Source organism: Hibiscus syriacus, unplaced genomic scaffold (genome assembly GCF_006381635.1).
Source record: "Hibiscus syriacus cultivar Baekdansim isolate YM2019G1 unplaced genomic scaffold, ASM638163v2 tig00019470_pilon, whole genome shotgun sequence".
Taxonomy (NCBI): domain Eukaryota; kingdom Viridiplantae; phylum Streptophyta; class Magnoliopsida; order Malvales; family Malvaceae; genus Hibiscus; species Hibiscus syriacus.
Genome location: NW_024062471.1, coordinates 39,127 through 60,917, shown reverse-complemented (window position 1 = coordinate 60,917; position 21,791 = coordinate 39,127). Strand labels below are relative to the sequence as shown.

At 34.1% G+C, this 21,791-nt stretch overlaps 1 protein-coding gene across 1 annotated transcript; it reads left to right on the top strand.

Moving 5' to 3' along the window:
- The first annotated feature begins 282 nt into the window (after nt 1–282).
- LOC120209661 (DNA mismatch repair protein MSH5) lies at nt 283–13,690 on the top strand. The gene is made up of 35 exons (XM_039208604.1): nt 283–407; nt 1,004–1,035; nt 1,266–1,360; nt 1,450–1,530; nt 1,608–1,680; nt 2,276–2,339; nt 3,026–3,180; nt 3,329–3,430; nt 3,527–3,554; nt 3,629–3,660; nt 3,753–3,810; nt 3,995–4,081; nt 4,276–4,332; nt 4,702–4,803; nt 4,883–4,927; nt 5,220–5,297; nt 5,412–5,462; nt 5,556–5,637; nt 5,765–5,838; nt 5,999–6,098; nt 6,297–6,393; nt 6,511–6,597; nt 6,720–6,787; nt 6,927–6,985; nt 7,183–7,259; nt 7,358–7,444; nt 7,975–8,036; nt 8,137–8,198; nt 8,801–8,854; nt 8,993–9,078; nt 10,257–10,288; nt 10,381–10,404; nt 11,635–11,750; nt 11,851–11,948; nt 13,054–13,690. The coding sequence occupies exons 1-34, from the start codon at nt 369–371 to the stop codon at nt 11,920–11,922; spliced, it is 2,418 nt and encodes an 805-aa protein (XP_039064535.1). The 5' UTR covers nt 283–368; the 3' UTR covers nt 11,923–11,948; nt 13,054–13,690.
- The last annotated feature ends 8,101 nt before the right edge of the window (nt 13,691–21,791 follow it).

The following is a 21,791-nucleotide window of genomic DNA, read 5'->3' as shown; positions in this document are numbered from 1 at the left end:
TATTAATACATGTATTTAATTTATTCGGGGCTATTAGCGGGATTCACTTTTTGGGGAATATGAGTCGAAGTAATAACAAAAATATTTCTAATGGAACATCATTCACAATCGTTACAAAAAAAAGTTCAATGTGGAAAGTTGAGTTATTAAATTAAAAAAAAAATTAACGCATAATAAGTAAAATAGAAATGATAACCAAGTTAAGTTGTTACATTTGTAATTTACCCTTATTTTATTTACTACTCAAATTAAATAATTGAGACAGCTGAATATTCTGTTCACTGCAAATCAGAGGCTCAGATTAAAAAGGGTGATAGATTAAAATTCCTTCCCTTTCTCATTAGCGATCAAATTGAAGCGCCAAAAATATGGAGGAAGAAATGGATGAAACCGAAGCCCTCCCTCAGGTTGATTTGACTTCCAAGCTTATATTTCTTCGATTTTTGTTTTCTGTAAAATCTGTTTGGTTGCTCTGAAAATGAGAGGAAAAGAAAGAAAGAAAACAAAGCAAAAGAACTTGAAAATGATTTTTCTCGCTTGTTTTCTGTTGATTCGTTTTCAAATTAAAAATAAAGAACTGAAACGCTCAACATTCTATCTAAGGAAAATAGAGAACCTTGATTTTTGTGTCCTATGGCTTTTAAAGTTTGTTTTCTGATTTTGGCTTTCATCGTTTTGATTTCTGTACTCTTCACTGAATTTCCATCATCCAAACTGAGTGGAATCAGGTGTTTATTCCAACCGGCTTTATAACAGCTCAATCTTCCATTATTCATTGCCCCATTCGCTGAATTAAGGAATTCCAGAACTTTCAATTCATGCAACCGCATTTCTTTTAATAAACTTTTAAAGTTTATTTGGTTGCTTTTATTGATATTTATTTGATCACCGGTAATGTTACTTTAAGTTTATTATGGTCCTAAGAAAAAATTGTCTCCAGTAAAGATGTTATGATTTATTTTTTTGGCTAATGCATCTGTTTGGACGGATCTAAATTAAGCAGGTCTACATGGCTTGCATTCACCACGGTCATCGGTGAGCTTCATCTTTGATTTCTGTTTATTTTCCATTTCCTTATTCAGCATTTAAAATGTGGAAAATAAAAAGGTAGATTTAACTTTTGACAAGTAAAACCTACTCAAAAGTAAGTGCAAACATGAATGATTTCGTTAAAGCTTTTAGTTATAGTGTATGGTAAGAAAATTTATGTCTGGAATCTGGAACTGGAACAATTTGTTTTTTTTTAATCAAACTCTTCTGTGCAGAATTGGAATTTCCTACTATGATTCCAGCATTCGTCAGCTTAATGTAGTAGAAGTTTGGGATGATGGTAGCTCAGACTTCCCACTGATTGAACTTGGTATGCGATTCTTTTCTATCTCATTTTCATTTAGCCAGTTCTAATTTCTAATTGATCATTATCTGATTCTTTGTTTTTGTCAATTTTAGTTAAATATCAAGCAAATCCAGTGATTATATATACAAGTACAAGAACCGAAGAATCTTTTCTGTCAGCTTTGCAACGAAGTGGTAACTCTCTGTGTTTGATTCTTATATAAATTATCTTATCAGCCTGTGAACCTTATTTACTCTCTAAAGTAATGCAGATGGAATGATAGAGGCTACCACAGTGAAGCTTGTTAAAAGCTCGATATTCACATATGAACAAGCATGGCACAGGTATAAAACGTACACTAAATTATATTTTGGCATCATTTTGTTGATGTCTCCAAGATTATATAGATATAAATGAACTTCTAGGATGATTAAATTTCTAAATTGAAGCATTTAAATTTGGGTTCATATCTTTGACATTGGAAATCTCAAAATACTACCAGCCTGTCCCTACCATTTACAGCAGCAAGGAAAGCCTAAGATTATTTTAATCAATTTTCATACCGATACTTGACCATAAGATTAACATTCATTGGATGCTTGACTGAGAAGCTCCTACATTCTGTCATCTGAAGCATAGTATCAAACTTAGGGAAGACATGGTAAATGGTCGGTTCCCAATATTTGGAATAAGTCAACTAACTAATATGGCAATATACACGTTCATGCTTCATATCTGCTGCTGGTATGGATTGATTGGAAGAATTTGTTATTCACTCAGTACGTTAGTTCTTATTGTGAACTAATAGGGTAATATACACGTTCATGCTTCTTATATTTCTCATCATTTACACCTAAAACAATGTTTGTCAATTCCAGTTTTAGTCATTGAAATTTCCCCTCGCCCTTTTCTCATTGTTTTCTTATTTGGCTATTATAGGTTGATATACCTTCGAGTAACAGGAATGGATGATGGGTTAAACATCAAGGAGAGAATTTGCTACGTAGGCCATTAAAATATGATCCATTTTTCTTTGCATGTGATTATTTATGCCACCAGTCCTTTATAGCATAATCTCCTAACTAGATTACATAATTTTATTTACTCCATTTGCTGTCATGTCTGATATAATTTAATTTGCACTAAGATTACATAATTTCAGCGCCAAGTCATGGTTTATAGAGTTTTATGTAATTTGCAAATATTTTTATAACATGATAATGTGTAAGTCATAAAATTATGATACATTTTTTTGCATGTGATTATTTACTCCACTGGTCCTCGATAACATAATAAGATGAGAAATATAAGAAGCATGAACATGTATATTTGTAAATATTTTTATAACATGATAATGTGGAAGTTTCAAGGTTTCTGTAGAACTTTATGAAAATACTATTACATTCACTAAATAGTTACTTAATGTAAATTTTTATCTAAATGTTTTGAGAAAAAAAGGCAATATTCTGCTCATTATAGCGTCTTTGTTTCAGTTTTCGGACAAATGAGATGTGTTCCTAATAGCATCCTGGCATTAAAAAACTAAAGGAAAGAGGTGTTTACCTATATAAATTCTGGTGGCGTGTTTGATCCTTTTCTTTTGGGGTTGACAATTCCAATTCTTCTGAGCATAATATCAGTTCTGCTGATATATGCTTGTTCTTTTTGCCTTTTTTTCAACTGTTGCAGCTAAGTTCTATGATGGACATGGGAAGTGATATCCAAGTTCGTGTAAGTGGGGGCCTTCTTGCTATATTAGAGAATGAAAGAATTGTAGATACCCTTGAGCAAAAGGAGTGTGGGACTGCTTCAATCACAATTGATTCTGTCACTGAAATTTCATTGTATCATTTTATGTGAATTGATCGCAATGCTTACAGGATCTATTCTTCTGGTTTTCTTCTCAAATTTTACTTCCTACTTGGAAATATAACAATAAATTCAGAAGACAAAACTCAGTATTTATTGCATACCTTGACAACCTAAAAATAGGGACAAATTTCTTAAGCTTGACGCCGCAGCACATGAGGCATTGCAGACCTTTCAAGTAGATAAACATCCAAGTCATATGGGAATTGGTAGAGCAAAAGAAGGGTATTTACATCTATTAACTGAAAGTATGATTTCTTGTTAGGCATATGTTTAGATGTTTTAACTTGTACTTATATCTGATAATGCCCTAATTTTTAGGTTCTCGCTGTTTGGAATCATGAACAAGGTTTGCATTGTTTCTTTTATTTTTCATATTATAGTATCTTACACTGGAATAATTCATTTTCTCTTTAAACTCAGTGTGTGACACCAATGGGGAGACGTCTTTTGAGGTACTTGATCAAACTCAAGAAATCTTCTGTATTATTGCTTCTTATATAACAACTAATCTACACACTTGGACAAATGGTTTTATTTTCTGTAGAAACTGGTTCCTGAGGCCCATACTTGACCTGGAAAACTTGAACAATCGTCTCAATGTTGTATCCCTTTATTCTTCAATCATAACCAGAAAGTACTTGCTTTACTTGAATAGAAATTTCAGTATGGTGGAATGTCAAACACATAATACCAGAACCCTCACTATCTTGAGGAGTCTAGATTAGGTTTTCTAGCAATAACCTTATTCCACTATTATCAAAATGCATAGCCTTTAACGGGATTAAGATATCATTCTTTCTTTCTTCTGAAGAACTGATGGTTTCTCTAAGTGAAACTCTGAAATCCGTGAAGGATGTCCCTCACATACTAAAGGTATGATCATCACAGTTTCTTTTTAATTGTTCACTTATAGATCCTGCATGTGGCAAATGAATTGAACATGTTGCATTATGTTCAACATTTTCCCTCAAAGCTTTACGTATTTTTGCTTTGTAAAACTGAAATATATTTAGATTCTAACTCATCCAATCTATTTCTATAATTGATTTTTTCTTTTCTTGTGGAAGAAATTCAACTCGCCAAGCTCTATGTGTACAAGTAGCGACTGGATGGCTTTTGTAAAGGTATTGCGCACCAACATTTGCCATGCTGTCATTTGATCCTCTTGCTTGTCATTGATATATATATATATCAAGTTATAGATCTTTTATTTGGTAAGATGATCATCTAGATATAACATCAATACCCGAGGACTATTTTAATGATTTCTGTTGAATCTGAATTTCTTGTTCTCTTGGCTAAATACACAGTTGAGTTTGAGAAACCTAACTGTATTGAGAAATATGGAACAAGTGGTTCTAAATTTCTGGAGTCATTTCAGTTAGTGGTTTGATTTTGTCCTAAAAAAATCATCTCACAAGAAGTATGGAGTTTTTTGAGATTTATGCAACACAGTAAATTTAATTTTCCCATTGTTCTTTTTTCTTTCACAGAGCATCTGTTCGCTCTTGCATGTGAACAAGATATTTGAAGTGGGTATTTCTGAAAGCCTTCGAGACCATATGGAGTGCTTGAATGTGGACATTGTTGCTAAGGTATCAAACTTGTTATTTATGAGTGTCCTCTTTCCATGAGGTAGATGTGAAAATTTTATCTATCTGATATTTTCTCCAGGCCAGTTCATGCATCACCACAGATCTGGCATACGTGTATGAATTGGTTAGTCTTCTCACTTTGTAATATTTTATTGACTCCAGATTAAATACTTTATGACGCTAGACAAGGAGGTGCTTGAAATCTGACAATATAATATGGAAATAAATAATTAATAATCAATTATGCCATTTTCTTTTTCTCCATGTTTATCTTATTTTCTTCATGTATATTTGGTTCTATATTTCATTTCAGTAACCATTAAATAAGAAAAATATAGTGAGTAGAAAAATGCTGATTTTACATGTTGTTTACCTTGCAAATTTCTTCTTTTAACAACACATTACGTGTGTAATAGGTTATTGGTGTTATTGATGTAAACAGAAGTAAAGAGAAGGGTTATGAGACACAAGTGAAAGAGGGCTTCTGTGACGAGGTTAGACATTAGTTCTGATTTTTCTGTGATGATGATAGCATGTTTTTTCTAGGAAAGTTTTTGTCCTCCTTACAGAAAGCATCTTACCTTAGTGTTATTTCCATCTGTGAGCAGTTGGATGAGCTGAGAGAAATATACGAGGAATTGCCAGAATTTCTGGAAGAGGTGCTTGTTAGAGTATAAAGCATTTATATTATGAATTCAAAGTACCATTTGTGGTTCCTACATGTATATTAACATAAATTATCATCCTCACAGGTTTCATCATTAGAGCTCGAACAAGTTCCTCATTTACGCAAAGAGATGTTTTCCCCTTGTATTGTTTATATTCATCAAATAGGTGGGTCTGTGTCTCTTCGCATATCCATGTGTCAAAGTAATTCCTGTGATACTAAACATAATCTTAATCTACTGGAAGTGCATCTTAATTAACTTTTAACATGATAATCTTTGTTTGTCTGTTGTAGGATACTTGATGTGTTTTTTTGAAGAGGAACCTGACGATATCGCACAGGCGAGAATTGAAGATCTTGAATTTGCAGTAAGTTGATGCATGCATCATATGACTTGCTAAATTAGTAATTGTCTAATGTAAGATTTTCAAGGCTAATTAAGTTGATATTTTCATCATATTTAAATGGTTGTGAATTTTATTCCCACGTTTATTGCATCTAATTGGAGAATATGCTATGGAAACTCAGTTCTCTGACGCTGACGGAGAAACAAAGAGATTCTTTTATCGTACACCAAAGACACGAGAATTAGATAGCCTTCTTGGAGACATTTATCATAAAGTTCTAGGTATGCTTTGTAATTCATTTCTAAGTGGTTAAGGCTGGCTGTGTTATATATTTACAAGTTTTATTGAGTAACCCATCTCAACAAGCTGTATGCTAGCCCATGCTTGCTGCTAGCAAGTGAAAGGTCATGTTAGATAACAGGGTAACATAATTTTAGTGAATTTCTTTGTTACATTACTTATTAAATTCATTAACGAAGATATGGAGCGGGCAATTATCAGAGACTTGGTCTCACATGTATTAACGTTCTCAACACATTTACACAAGGCTGTGAACTTTGTGTCTGAACTTGATTGGTAAGAATCATAAAAAGTTCTCTTTATCTCTATTTCACTATTTTTCTCTCTTCTCTAAACATTAACGTGTCTGAGGTAGCTGTGTTACTAACACTAATATCTTCATATTGATGTTAGCCTTTTGTCATTGACAATGGTTGCTCGCCAGAACAATTTTGTGAGGCCTACTTTAACCATGGAGACCATTCTTGATATACAAAATGGAAGGAAGGAACTATCTGCTTACAATTTTACAACTCTTTCTTTAAAAAAAAATCTCAAGAGAATTATTATTGAAACTAACTACGTTTTTTTCTAATAAGAAATATCAACTTCATACTGGTCTACAGACATGTTTTGCAGGAAATGGCAGTAGATACATTTATCCCTAATGACACAAAGATTCTTGATGAAGGTAAGTTGAGTTAAAAGTTCAATTGTAGCATGTAAAAAATCTAAGGATAATGCATCTCATCTAGAAAAGCCTGTTCTGAATATTCACTGTGAAGGTCCCCCCCCCCCTTCTCTAAATTACAAGGTTTTGTTATTTTCAGGAAGGATTCATATCATCACTGGTCCTAATTATTCAGGGAAAAGTATCTACACAAAGCAGGTGAGTCTGGTGTACTTTTCTAGTGGAAGCATATTTGTAAAAGGTGTGTGATTCTGTGCGTGCATTTGCTAAGTTTTGATGGATTTATGTAAATGTACCTATTTGAAATGTTAAATCCATGATTCTTTGGAGATTACTACTTTAGTAGCCTACATAATCATCCATTTATTTTACTTACGAATTTATGGTTTTCCTAGGTGGCTTTAATTGTTTTCCTTTCTCATATTGGAAGTTTTGTACCTGCTGATGCTGCAACAGTTGGATTAACTGATAGGTATCTTGTGCTTGTTGCTAAATTCGTTCTTAAAATTGCATATCTCTGTTGGTATTTTTTATTTTTTTTACAGTCAACCATGTTTCCCATTTTCACAGGATATTCTGTGCGATGGGAGGCAAGTTTATGACTGCAGAACAGTCCACTTTCATGATAGATCTACATCAAGTGGGAATGATGCTAAGGTATACTTGATTAGAATGATTATGATAGCTTTATGTCTGTAGGTTCATGAAATGGCATGTTGTGATTAGGGATAATGATTGATAATGCAATTTCGGATATTTGTGCATATCTGACCTTTTTTTTTTGTTTGATTCGGATATTTGCGGATTTGGATGGTGCAATTTTAGTTGTCGGGATTCGGAGTGGATGTAGATATTAACATCTGATATCCACTATCTGAATCTGCTTTACTTTTGTAACTGGTTCTGATTCAAATAACTGAATCATTAATTGCTTTACTAAAAAAATTGTTTTATAATTTCGACTTACTAAATTTAGAGATTTGAAGGATTCATATATTTGGTCGAATTCAGATAATAATGTTGAAATATAATACAAATAATAAATATATTTGGACTTTAAAGTAGATTTGTAAATTTGAATTAGAGTATTACAAAAATTACAGCTTTTGCCATCTCTAATTTGAAAAGAGTTTTGGGTCGATTAGGAAATTTCCACTTTTTATTGTATGATGGTGATAATTTCACAGGCAGGCAACATCACGGTCTTTATGTTTGCTGGATGAATTTGGTAAAGGAACCCTGACAAACGGTTGGTGTCTACCCTTTAACCTGGTTGGACATATATGTAATTTCTGGTTTTGCGGTACCACAAATATATTCATCGAGTTACTGTATCATTTTGAATTTAGATGGCATTGGTCTTCTTGGTGGGACCATAACGCACTTTGTCAACTTAGAAGTTCCGCCGAAGGTTTGCTGATGTTTTCTTCCTCCCACCAAAAATATCAGCTATTGTTATTATCTGATGGGTAGACCTAATATACTGTATTCTCAAAGAGTAAAAAAATATTGCTATCAACAAGTCACTGAATGATACTGTAAGTGTAACCACCGTTGGTCAAATTTTTGGTCCAAGTTTTGTTATGATGTTGTTTACCCGCACTTATTCCATATCAGACACATATTTTTATATTCTGACTTGAGGTGTGATATTGAAAATATAAGGAAAAACTTGGAAAAAGTAATATATTCATAGCGAAATCCATATAAAAATTCACCCTTGTTAACATAGGTGTACCCTAATCTGGAGCTAAGTACTAAAACTGCATAGCTTTTTGCTCAGCTTGTTTAATTACTTGGCTTTCGCATTTGCTACCCTGTTCATTTATAAGCTCAGGGAGGCATATTTGTTGTTTGGCTGCTGATTTTAGTGAAGCATAACATTTATGGTGGTTATATGAAGTTATGAAAGAATTTAAGCGAAATTGAGTAACTTATTGAATGATTGGCTGTGTGATTACTACAATAGTTATCAATAAACTATTGGGGGCATGCGGTATTTGTATTTTGCAGGTTCTGGTGTGCACTCACTTGACCGAGTTATTTAATGAAAGTTGCTTACCAAAGGTACACATTACTGTATTCTCACAATTAAATGGCATGTTCATCTAGAGAGGAATAGGGGAAAACACGCGCACACGCATATACTCATTGGCCTTTTAACTTATTGTTCCTAAAATCTTCCCCTTCTACAACCATTTTCAGTCTGAGAAAATAAACTTTTACACCATGAGCGTGCTACGGCCACAGGAGAACTCTACAAATGTTGAAGACATTATCTTTCTATACCGGTACAGTTCTGTTGCATTTACATCTAAAGTTATTGGCATCACAATAACGTGTTAAAATCTAGGATGCACGGACAAAGATACACAATAGGGGGTACGTCTAAAGTTATTGGCATCACAATAACGTGTTAAAATCTAGGATGCACGGACAAAGATACACAATAGGGGGTACATCATGGACGCAGTCATACTAGGATTTTCAAAAAATTAGGACAGAGTATGGCAGGACATAGCTTTAAAAAATTTCTTTATAGAATAATATACAATAAAAATGTAAAATTAATACTTATTGATTAAACACTAACATGTAAATAGCTTTTGAATTAATTTTTTTTTAAAAATCAATTAAAAAACTCATTGTTAACTCTGTATTTTGAAAGAAAAAATTCTTTGCTTGTTCAGTCGTGTTTGGATGTGTTCAGTCATGTCTTGACTGTTTCTACTCTTTTTTTTTATAAAATAAGGCCTCATTAAAAAACCCCTTCTTATCCTACATGTTACAAACATAACATGAAGGACATTGGAAGGAGGAAAAGAGTGCCTCTAACTTTTATTAATTAGAACAATAATACACCTCCACACCTCAACAGCTAACAACTTCTTACAAAACAGAAAACCATAAATCTGAAAACAAAACACACCCTGAAACTCCTAAATAGGAACTACCAAGGCATAACACCTTAACTATTACACAAAACGTAAGTTCAGCCTATACCAGCTTTAGCTAATTCATCCGCTTCCCAATTTGCTGCTCTCGAGATGAGCCTTGTGATGATACCCTTCCTCTCCACAGTAGAAGCTATATCCCTTACCAACTTTTATTTTCTTCTTTTGATATGTCCCCGTGTGTTCGATACGTATTTTGCAATATCAGAGCTATATCTTTGTCCAACATTTGGATACTCCATCTCAAAGAGCGCCTGTGCTTCATAGCTTTCTATTACTCCCTGAATGAAGATGGCAACTTGAGACCCTTCAAATTTCTTGCTAGTGTTTGTTTGATCTTAAATGTTTCCAAAGACCGACCTAGCTTGTGTTAATATGCATCTTATATTGGGCCACCAGGATGTATCAAAATAACTTCAGATTTGCAATTCCTGGGTCAGAAATATTGGTTTCAATGTACTTGTATATAGCTTAATTCAATAATCAAGATAACAATGATATATGCATTCTTGCAGGATAGTTCCCGGACATGCAGCTCTGAGCTATGGTGATTTTCCTTTATTATTTTTATTCTCTGTAACTTGGGGATTCATTTTGGAAATCTTTACTAAAAATCATATAAATTCTTATATCCTGCAGGACTACACTGTGCACTACTAGCAGGTATGTTCAGAGTTTCTAAGACTGAATTTGTTGTCCTTTCGTCACTATTTGCATAAAAATGATTAAAGCATTTTGGTAGTAAAACCCGGACCGGATCAGCCAATTCAATCAAGAACTAGTTGGTCTAGCGATTCGACCATATAAGTCGAATAAAAAAATTAAGAGCCAATAAAAACTGTAAACCAAGAGCCAGAAAAACTAGTTAAAACTGGCAAAACCAGACTTTTTATTAAGTTTGGACTTTTAACAAAATATTTGACTTTTTCATTATTTTTCGTTCATTTTTATTCGTGTTTTTTTAGTACGACTTATCCTCTTTTTGGGATTTTTTTTATATTTTTTGGTTAATTATTATTAATTAATATTTTTGAAACTTTTAAGATGATCAAATCATCTTATTTAATTGTTCTTTTTTTTTCTTTTTTCTTTTTTTGGTTACATAGGTTGTTCTTCAACTATGGTGAAAAGTGCAATTAGTGAGATGATTTAGTAATTGTATATACAAGTAAAATTATAACAATAATAGTGAAGTACAAAATTAGCATTTGGATGATTTATCATTAACATTGCTATCAATTTTACTTGTTCGCACCAACATAAAATGTAAAAGTGTTAAAATACTCAATTTATAATATAGCTATGATTTTCGGGTTTTTTTTAGGTATCTATGTTCGACACTTGCGTTCAACGTATGGATATGAAGATGATATTTAAAAATCTTTGAAATTCAAGTATTAGATTACTCATTCTATATTATAATTATATTTTTTGGATTTTTTTAAGCATCCGTAATATGCATTTGTGTCCGACAAGCGTATGTGGGCGTATAGTGTTCATGGATTCTCTAAAAACATGGAAATATTTAGAAAAGAAATTCTAATGATATCCGTATTGGGTACATGTATCCAACAATCACTCCAAGTCCAGATATTAACATATAGTTAAGGGATTGTTGTTATCCCTTGAAGTCCCGGGTTCGAGTACTGCTTATATAAGAGTATGAGCGCTTATTGTCAAATAGTTGAGTCTTTGAATAAATACTGCCTTATATTTACCTCTGAATTATCAAATAAAAAAATCACTCCAAGTCCAGATACCAAAGTTGTGTAGGACTAAAATTCACTTGTGATGTAAGATTCCTTTGTCCTCGTACAAATTTTCAAGCTAAATGAATCTAAAAACCTAAAACCTTTGCTCTTGAAAGGATTACATGTTTCCTTGTTCGTCTAGGTGTCCCAGAGGAAGTGATTAGCAGAGCAAGGTTAATCCTGGATGCTATTGAAAATAATAAGAATGTGGAGCGATTGTGCAATGAGAAAATATCATCCAAAGACCAGCAATATAAGGTCCTACTTTCAGAACTTAGAAATGAACAGTATTGACCATCCTACTGTTTGTTTAATGATTTATTAATACTGAAAGTCTCATTGAATGTGCGAAATTCAGGCTGCAGTTGACAAGTTGTTGGCGTTCGATTTTCTAAAGGGCGATCTCAGCACCTTCTTCCAAGATATATGAATTCTTTCATACTAAATCATGAAAAGGTACATATCCCCTTCACTGGCTCGTATATTCTTCAGTTTTGGACCTTTTGGCACATTTTTCATTTTTTTTTCAAGTGAGTGTCATGTACGATTTTATCCGTCATACAATATGAGTATATACTCTGGTTTTCATTAGTTTTTCGCATATTTGAGATTTTAAATCATACTCATGTCAGATTGTTTGTCGTATAATGGCCGAGTTTAAAATTTTTTTGGTTAATACATCTTACTTTGATTTAAAAAATCAAATTTCAAAGATAATAGAATCAAATTGGATTCTAGTGATTTGTATTATAATATAAGTTTAGATAATGGATTCAGGTGAAACAAAGGTCGAATTTAGATTCAAGGATCAAAATAAGAGGATCTAAAAATTTTGGACATAATGATGCGACGACAGCTATTAATGCGATGTGTAGGGGTCAAAATCTGAGTTGGTGCTTATATTAAAGTCAAGTCAACACATGGAGAGATAAACGATCGACTGAACAAAATAAGAAAAATTTAAAAATTTAGTGATTAAATTAAAAAAATTAAAACTCTAGTGATTAAATAGAAGTGAGAATAAAGTTGAATGATGAAAACTGTAATTTAGTCAAAAACAATGACTTTGGTTGCGTGTTCATTGCCATGAATGAGTAAAACGCTGCATTTTCAATATCATAACAATCTCCCATCTCATATATACAAGACATTTCTCTATGGAATATAGTGCACTTATTAGTTAGAATCAGTACATTGATGTAAAAATAAAGTTATACAAGAGAACACATTCTTTGTTTAAAACAAAAGGATATTGAGTTAGGCTCATTGTTCATCTTCATCTTCAACCTCTTTAAAAGATAAAGGGGTCAAAAGGCCTAAAAACCCTATAAGCGGAAATGGCAGCCAAAACGATGAAACAGCACAGAACCAAGGCATGGAGAATCAACGACACCTCTTTTGTTGACGGGTAAGGCAGACAATAACCCTAGATGGTAGTCGGTCAGTAATCCTAGTAGTGGTTACGGGGGTTTCTGATTGAGTTAATATGGTTTTGTTGATGAAGAAGATAATGCGTATCTTTTACTCTCTGTTGTATGGTTATTTATAGTGCTTTGGACAGGTATCGCTCAAGAGTTATCGTCGCACTAATATTGATGGGATGTCCTAGGAAGTGATGACAAGGCTGGTTAGTCATCAAGTAAGACCATGTGTATTGTCATGTGGCCGCCAATGATCGTACGCCAGATATGTTTGTAAGGATTATAAGCGCTTGACGCGTGGTTGTTATTGGTTGTTCGCAAGATACGCCTCGCAGAGCTAGAGGTTCGCCTAGTTGAGGTTCAGAGAACGTGAGGTTCATGTAACTGAAGTTTGCATGTAGTAACAACTTTGCTGCAGAATTTTCCATAACTGTAGCAGGCCTCACTCCATGTGATCTCTTGATCTCCACCATTATATGCCAAGTCTAATATTTCCATCACTTCTGCCTCTGATGTCACCATCAAATATGCTACAATGTACTAAAAAAACACCCATATTTAAGTTCAAAATGTGAACCCCAAATTTATCGAGGCAAGTTGATGGTTCTAAGGATTGGAAACCTGATCAGAGACTAAGAAGAACCAAGCTTTGGTGACAAAATATCTGATGCAAGCGGCAATAGCGGCGAAAAAAGCATAACCAACACATACGCAGAATCATTTCAAAAATTTTCCGGAGCAAAAATTAAAAACTATGCCCTAGGATGAAAATGAAAACTCTCCCCCCACGCCCACCTAGGGGTGTAGTTCATTAAATGTTTGTTTATGTTTATTTGTTAAGGTAAATAAATGAGTATGAACAATTTTTTTTATGTTCATTTAATAAACAAACAAACACGAACATAAGTATGTTCGATTCGTTTATGTTCATGAATAAGTTGATTTATCAGATAGTTTATCAACTTGTTTATTTATGTTCATAAACAAACTCGTTTATTGGATATTTCTCTTCTTTTTCTTTTTTATATATATTTTAAATATTGGTGAAAGTAGAGACTAAACTAAACACACGGTAAAAGTTGAAATTTAAATTGTAAATTTTAGAAAGTTTAAGCACAAGTGGGTGTAGTTTTACCATTTCACTTTAGCTTGAAAATGAAATGGTAAAGCTAAAAATTTAACATATAAACGAACGATAAAAGAACACTAAATAGAACATGTTCATGAACGCTAAATGAACACGTTTGTGAACATATAAACAAACACATTCGCAAACATTAAACGAACATATTTGTGAGCAATAAATAAATGAACACGAACAAAATTTTAAAAATTTAAACAAACACGAATTAAACTTAAAAAGCTTCAAAAATAAATAAACATGCACAAACATAATCTTATTCGTTCAAACTCGATTTATTTATACCGCTGCCCCTACCCCTAAAGAATGGTTTCTATCTACAAAACTCTTACATCTATTTTTACATAATTACATTCACAAAACATACATCGCTAGAAAGCTGCAGTCCACAGAGCGTTTTTGCCTTGTCCACACTGCCAGTGAACGTCTCTAATCCTCTCCACCGACTTGCAAACCCTGTTGCAGGTCCAGTCGAATGAAGTAACGCAAACGTTGCCTGCTTGAGCATTTCACTCGCAATATGCACCAAATGTTGTCATCGTCAATCTTTTGTTTCAAAACTCGGTTTTGCAATGTATACTCTCCTAGAACAGATGGTATTGTTGAATATTCAACAATTGGCAGCCACATTTGTTGAAAGTTGGATTGGCAGCCGGCGGCTGAAGAATTCAACAAATTTGGGCAGCACCAAATTGTTGAAATTGTGAAGGGATAATTATAAAATTGAGTCCTTGAACTTTAGGGTATTTACAAGATTATTCCTTAAGCTTAAACTATAAATACCTTAACCCATTTAGCTTCAAAATCATCCCAAATCATTTCTTTCTCCCACTACTAAAGAGTTTAGAGAGTTTTCTTGTGAGTTGTCAGTGTTTTGTAAACACCTGTAATTTTTCTCTCTTTAGTAAAAGATTTGCAGCAGTTCGGAGACATAGGTATAATTGGCTGAACTCCGTTATCAATTTCGGTTATTATTTTTCCGCTTTTATTTCACATTCTCACTAATCTGGTTATAGGGGAATTACTCGTTTTATTTCTCAACAACTGGCATCAGAGCTTTTGGTGGTGGATTTTGTCGGTTTTTTTGCGAGGTTACTATTTATTACTATTTACGTGAATAGTGAATTTTGTGAATAGTAAAAATTTTGTCGGCGATACGAGTTTGTCGACAGAGGTGTTCTAATATACGGTGGTTCGCAAAAATAGTCAAAATTGATCCAAAACGAAGCCAGATTAGAGTAGGAGCGATGGCTGTAGACGAAGGGAATGTGAAAATTGAGAAGTTCGATGGTGCGGACTTTGGCTTTTGGAAGATGCAGATTGAAGATTTTCTGTACCAGAAAAATCTATATCAATCTCTCTCAGGAAAGTAACCAGAGGGCATGAAGAATGAAGATTGGACTCTTCTCGACAGACAAGCCCTTGGAGTTATCCGAATGACGTTATCATGCAATGTTGCTTTCAACATAACAAAGGAAAAGACCACGGCGGGTCTTATGGTGGCTCTCTCCAGTATGTATAAGAAGCCATCAGCCTCAAAGAAAGTTCACTTGATGAGGCGATTATTCAATTTGCGGATGGCGGAAGGGGCATTAGTGGCTCAACGCCTAAATGAACTCAACACAACCATAACCCAGTTGAGTTCCTTGGAAATTGAATTCGATGATGAAGTTCGAGCTTTAATTCTCTTATCATCTCTACCAGACAGTTGGAATGCTACTGTTACAATAGTCAACAGCTCGTCGGGAAACAGTTAATTGAAATTCGACGATGTTCAGGATCTGGTATTGAGTGAAGAAATTCAACGGAGAGAATCGGGTGAAGCATCAAGCTCCTCAGCCTTGCACACAGAGTCTAGAGGGAGAACTTCAGAAAGAAATTCAAATCGTGGCAGATCGAAATCCAGAAGAGGAAAATCAAGAATAGGAAAGAAAGATTTTAACTGTTATAATTGTGGGAAGAAGGGCCATTTTAAAAGAGATTGTCGAGCACCGAAGAAAGATACCAGCGTACAGGAATCTGTCAATATGACAGAGGAGATAGGTGATGCCATGATTCTAAGCGTCAACAGTTCGATTGAATCATGGATCTTGGATTCAGGGGCATCTTTTCACTCCACCCTATGCCAAGAAATCATGAAGAACTTCATCTAGCTGATGATGAAACCTTAAAGATCGTCGGAAAAGGAGACATCCGATTAAAGTTGCCAAACCAGACCACCTGGAAGCTGAAAGGAGTGAGACATATTCCTGGCCTCAAAAGAAATTTGATTTCTGTAGGACAGCTTGATGGAGAATGATATAGTAAAACCTTTTCAGGTTGTGAATGGAAGATTACCAAAGGAGAACTCGTCATTGCTCATGGTAAGAAGACTTATACTCTCTATGTAACCTCAAATTTGGAGAATATCATTGCTGTAGCAGATGCTGATGGAAAATCAAACCTATGGCACCAAAGGCTTGGCCATATGAAAGAGAAAGGGATGAAGACACTTTTGTCAAAAGGGAAGCTAACATCTTTGGCATAGGCAAAGATAACATCTTTGGCAAACAAAAAAAAGTCAGTTTTGCAAAGATTGGCAAGACACCAAAGGATGAAAAGTTATAGTTGGTTCATATTGATGTATGGGACCATCTCCAGTTCCATCTCTTGTAGTCTCACTATATTATGTGTTGAAACATTTTAATATTTCGATATAACAAATTAAGTTAAATGGATTTTAAGATTTTCAAATTAAGTTAAAGTAATTTTAAGATTTTCCAAACGATTGTCTAAGTATATTCGATATAACTATTCGAATATCAAAACATTACTCCAAATATTTCAAAAATCATTTTTGATCCTTAATTAAGTGTAAAATTAAGTTTTAATCATAAAACAATTTCAAAATAATCTTACAAAGTATTTCGAACCAATTCAAAGCCAAAAATTCCAGATTGCTCAGAGGGAACCGATTCCCCCCCATAGGAGGAACCGATTCCCCCCCTGAATGGTTTGGCTCCGAGATTTCCAGAATGCTCGGAGGGAACCGATTCCCCCCAAGGGGGTACCGATTCCCCCCTGTTCAACGGTCGAAATATTTGAATTTTACACTTAGGGAACCGATTCCCTATGAGAGGGAACCGATTCCCCCCACACTCCAAGCTGTTTTATTAAATGTTTTCACACTAAAACGGCTATAATATCTTCTCTAATTATCCCCAACGTTCAGAAGTGATCCAAGGTGTATTTAAGCAAGCTTAGAAGCCATTGATCAACAACAAGAAACATCAAGCAACTAGAATCAAGAGAGAATCAAAGAGAAAGTATCAAACCTCAAGTTTGAGCATTTCAAGCCCATTTTCATTCAATATTCATTTTGCTTTCAAGAACACTTTTTGTGCTCAGTTGTATTCATCTTTGAGTGTTCTTTTCTTTGTTCTAGAATTGTGCAAACATCTTACCTTGTGAGGTTTTCTTGTAAGTTTGCAAATTTGTAATCTTCTCTTTGAGAAAAGAGTGTTCTCAAGAGTTGGGGTATACTCTTGAGGGAATTGTAAGGTTATCTCTTTGGCCTCAAAAGAAAGAACAAATTAGTGAATTTGTTGGAAAATCCTTAGTGTGGATAGCTAAGGTAGTGGACGTAGACTTTGTTGAGAAAGTCAAACCACTGTAAATCGCTGTGCAATTACTTTCAATTTTCTGCAAAAGCTTCCACAAAATTTTTATTGCCAATTCACCCCCCTCTTGGCCAATTTCGTCATTCGATTAACTCAACAATTGGTATCAGAGCCTAACTCATTTGAAGGTTTAATCGCCTCTTGAGTCGATCCGGGAAGAGTTACATCGATTACAAAGTCATCAATGGCCTCCACTTCAAACTTCGACTCCGGTCTCGATTCGATGCCCGTCAACAAGCCTCCTTTCTTCAATGGAGCTAACTATGCCTATTGGAAGAATAGAATGATGTACTTCATTCAAGCAAGTGACATGGGAGCATGGAATGCTGTAGAAGAAGGATACATCAAACCTCTCACTCATCCAAGGTTGTGGAGTGAAGGAGAGACGAGAATGTTCCAGCTCAACTCCAAAGCCATCCATATTATTTTTTGTGCTCTTGGACCAGATGAATACGGAAGAGTTTCATCGTGTACAACCGCCAAAGAAATATGGGACAAACTTCAAGTCACACATGAAGGTACAGATGAGGTAAAGAAATCAAAAATTAGTATTCTAACGCATAGCTATGAAAATTTCAGGATGAAACCAAATGAAGACATCAAAGCTATGACGGATAGATTTTCAACGATTGTCAATGGTCTCAAATCATATGGAGAGATCATCTCAAATGAAAAGCTTGTGAGGAAGTTAGTCTACTCTCTCCCAAAATCATGGCAATCAAAGAAGACGGCAATCATCGAGTCTAAGGACCTATCGTCCTTAACTCTTGAAGAACTTATCGGTTCACTCCTCACTCATGAGATGATGCTTGAAGATGAGGTGGACCTTGATAAAGTTGAAGAGACACCAAAGGAGAAGGAGAAGAAGAAAAACATTGGAGTTGCTCTCAAATCCACAAAAGATGAGAGTGATTCTAATGATGATGATGACGAGGAAATGGTATTGTTTGCCAAACGGTTCAGAAAAATGATGAGACCTTACCAAGGAAGAAAATTCAAACGAAATGAAGGCCTCAAAAATGAACCAAAAGAGAAGGACCCAATCATTTGCTATGAATGCAAAAAGCCGGGGCATGTCAAATATGATTGCCCACAATTGAAGAAAAAGGGTCAATCAAAGAATAAGCACAAGGCTCATGTGGCTACATGGAGCGATGAAGAAGGTTCCGATGAAGAGGAACAAGAAGTAGCAAACTTGTGCTTGATGGCATTCGGGGAAGATTCTAAGGTAACCTCTAACTCATCCGATTTTGATGATTTATCTTATGATGAGTTATTTGAGGAGTACAATGGGTTGGCTTCGGATTATGAGAAATTGTTTTTAAAATATAAAAATGATGTTTCAAAATTGAAAAATGAAAACAAACTCATATCCAAAACCAACAACGATCTTGAAAGTAAAATCAAAATTTGCAAATCAAACTAGAAGAGTTTGAAAAGAAAAATTTAGATTTGCAAAATTTACTTTCAAAGATCAATGATGATCATCAAAAGAAAATTGATGATCTTAAAACTTCTTTTGATAAAGTTGGAACAAAACATTTTGAAAAAGGTGAAAATTCAAAATCCAACTTTGTTAGAAAAAGTTTTAGAAACTACAATCATAGAGGTCCCCAAAGAACCTCTAATGGAAAAATCATTAGAAGTGTGTGGGTTCCTAAAGAACTCATTACTACTAAAGATAAAAATATCCTACACAAATGGATACCTAAAGGGACTAGGATTTTGGAAACTAATGAATATGGACCCAAAAGAATTTGGGTACCAAAAATCAAAAATTAATCTATGTTTGTAGGGAAAGGAGCATTGCTACAAGGCACGGGAAACAAATTCAAACTCATGGTACCTTGATAGTGGATGCTCAAGACATATGACCGGAGACAAAAGTCGGTTCATTGAGCTTAACGCCAAAAATGGAGGAGAAGTGACTTTTGGAGACAATTCAAAAGGTCACATTGAAGGTATTGGTACAATAGGTAATACCTCTTCCATACAAATTAAGAATGTTTTATATGTGAATGGATTAAAGCATAATCTATTGAGTATTAGTCAATTATGCGATAAAGGATTCAATGTCTTATTTGAAATTAATGGTTGTAAAGTCATTGACATTGCATCTAATCGGATTATGCTTGTTGGTCATAGAATAGGAAACATTTACATGGTGCATTTAGATTCTATTGATATGACTAATTTATGCCTAGTTGCTAAGGATGAGCATAATAGTTGGTTATGGCATAGGAGACTAGGTCATGCTAGTATGAGTGTTTTGCAACGGCTAATTCAAGGTGATTTAGTTCGAGGGTTGCCTAAGCTTAAATTTGATAATGATAAAATCTGTGATGCTTGTGCTAAAGGAAAACAAAAACGAGTTTCTTTTAAATCTATTAATGATGTATCAACTAGTAGAGTATTACAATTGATCCATTTAGATCTTTTTGGGCCAACTAGAACTACTAGCTTGGGAGGAAAACAATATGCATTTGTCTTGGTAGATGACTATTCTAGATACACTTGGGTTCTATTCTTAAGTACTAAAGATGAAGCATTAGAAAATTTCATCACATTTTCAAAATAATCCAAAATGAAAAAGGATACTCTATCACTAGTGTTAGAAGTGATCATGGAACTGAATTTGAAAATCTTGGATTTATTGAGTTTTGTAATTCTAATGGTATTAGCCACAATTTTTCAGCACCTAGAACCCCTCAACAAAATGGAGTTGTTGAGAGGAAAAATCGAACTTTAGAAGAAATGGCTAGAACCATGCTTTGTGAAATAATTTGCCAAAATATTTTTGGGCGGAAGCCACAAATACCGCTTGTTATGTTATAAATCGAGTAATGATTAGGCCAATTTTAAAGAAAACTCCATATGAAATTCTCAAAAATAAAAAGCCTAACATTAGCTATTTTCATCCTTTTGGATGTAAATGTTTTGTTTTAAACAACAGTAAAGAAAATCTTGGTAAATTTGATGCTAAAAGTGATGAAGGAATTTTTCTGGGTTATTCCTTAAACTCTAAAGCTTATCGTGTATTTAATAAAAGAACTTTAGTTGTAGAAGAGTCTATACATGTTGTTTTCGATGATAATCCCCTTCCGAGGAAGGATTCTTCTGTTAATGATGATGTAGGTATTGTACAAGCAAATGACGTTAGATATGACGTTGGAGAATCATCATCAAAGGAAGAAACAAAAGATGAGGAAACCCATGATCCCCTCGAGAATCCAACCATTGAAGAAAGGGAAGTATCTTTTCCAAGAGAGTACAACTATGTCAAAGATGGTGAAATTATAGGTGATCCATCAAAAGGGGTAACTACTCGATCTTCTCTTAGAAATATCTGTAATTATGTTGCATTTATTTCATGCATAGAGCCTAAGAACATCAAAGAAGCATTAAAAGATGAACATTGGATTATGGCTATGCAAGAAGAATTAAATCAATTTGAGAGAAGTAAAGTATGGACATTAGTTGAAAGGCCTAGTAATAAATCTACTGTAGGTACTAGATGGGTTTTTAGAAATAAACTTGATGAAAGTGGTAATATAGTGAGGAACAAGGCTAGACTTGTTGCTCAAGGCTATACTCAAGAAGAAGGCATAGACTATGATGAAACATACGCTCCCGTAGCTAGGATGGAATCAATTAGAATGTTATTAGCATTTGCATGTTTCAATGAATTTAAATTATATCAAATGGATGTTAAAAGTGCATTTTTAAATGGTTTTATAAAAGAAGAAGTGTACGTGGAACAACCTCCAGGTTTTGAAGATTCAAATTTTCCGGATCATGTTTTAAAATTGACAAAAGCTCTTTATGGTTTAAAACAAGCTCCTAGAGCTTGGTATGAAAGATTGTCCAATTTTTTAATTGAAAAAGATTTTTTAAAAGGAAAGGTTGACACTACATTGTTCTTAAAGAGAAAAGGTAAAGATTTATTAGTAGTTCAAATTTATGTTGATGATATAATATTTGGTTCTACTAATGATGTTCTTTGCCAAGAATTTTCTAAGCTAATGCAAAGTGAGTTTGAGATGAGCATGATGGGGGAGCTCTCATTTTTCTTGGGACT

What these genes read in the sequence shown, in the direction of transcription:
- LOC120209661 (XM_039208604.1), top strand. Translation starts at nt 369, where the DNA reads ATGGAGGAAGAAATGGATGAAACCGAAGCCCTCCCTCAG. An exon ending in CTTCCCACTGATTGAACTTG is followed by an intron (nt 1,361 to 1,449) that starts GTATGCGATTCT and finishes TGTCAATTTTAG; the next exon opens with TTAAATATCAAGCAAATCCA. An exon ending in ATGGGGAGACGTCTTTTGAG is followed by an intron (nt 3,661 to 3,752) that starts GTACTTGATCAA and finishes TATTTTCTGTAG; the next exon opens with AAACTGGTTCCTGAGGCCCA.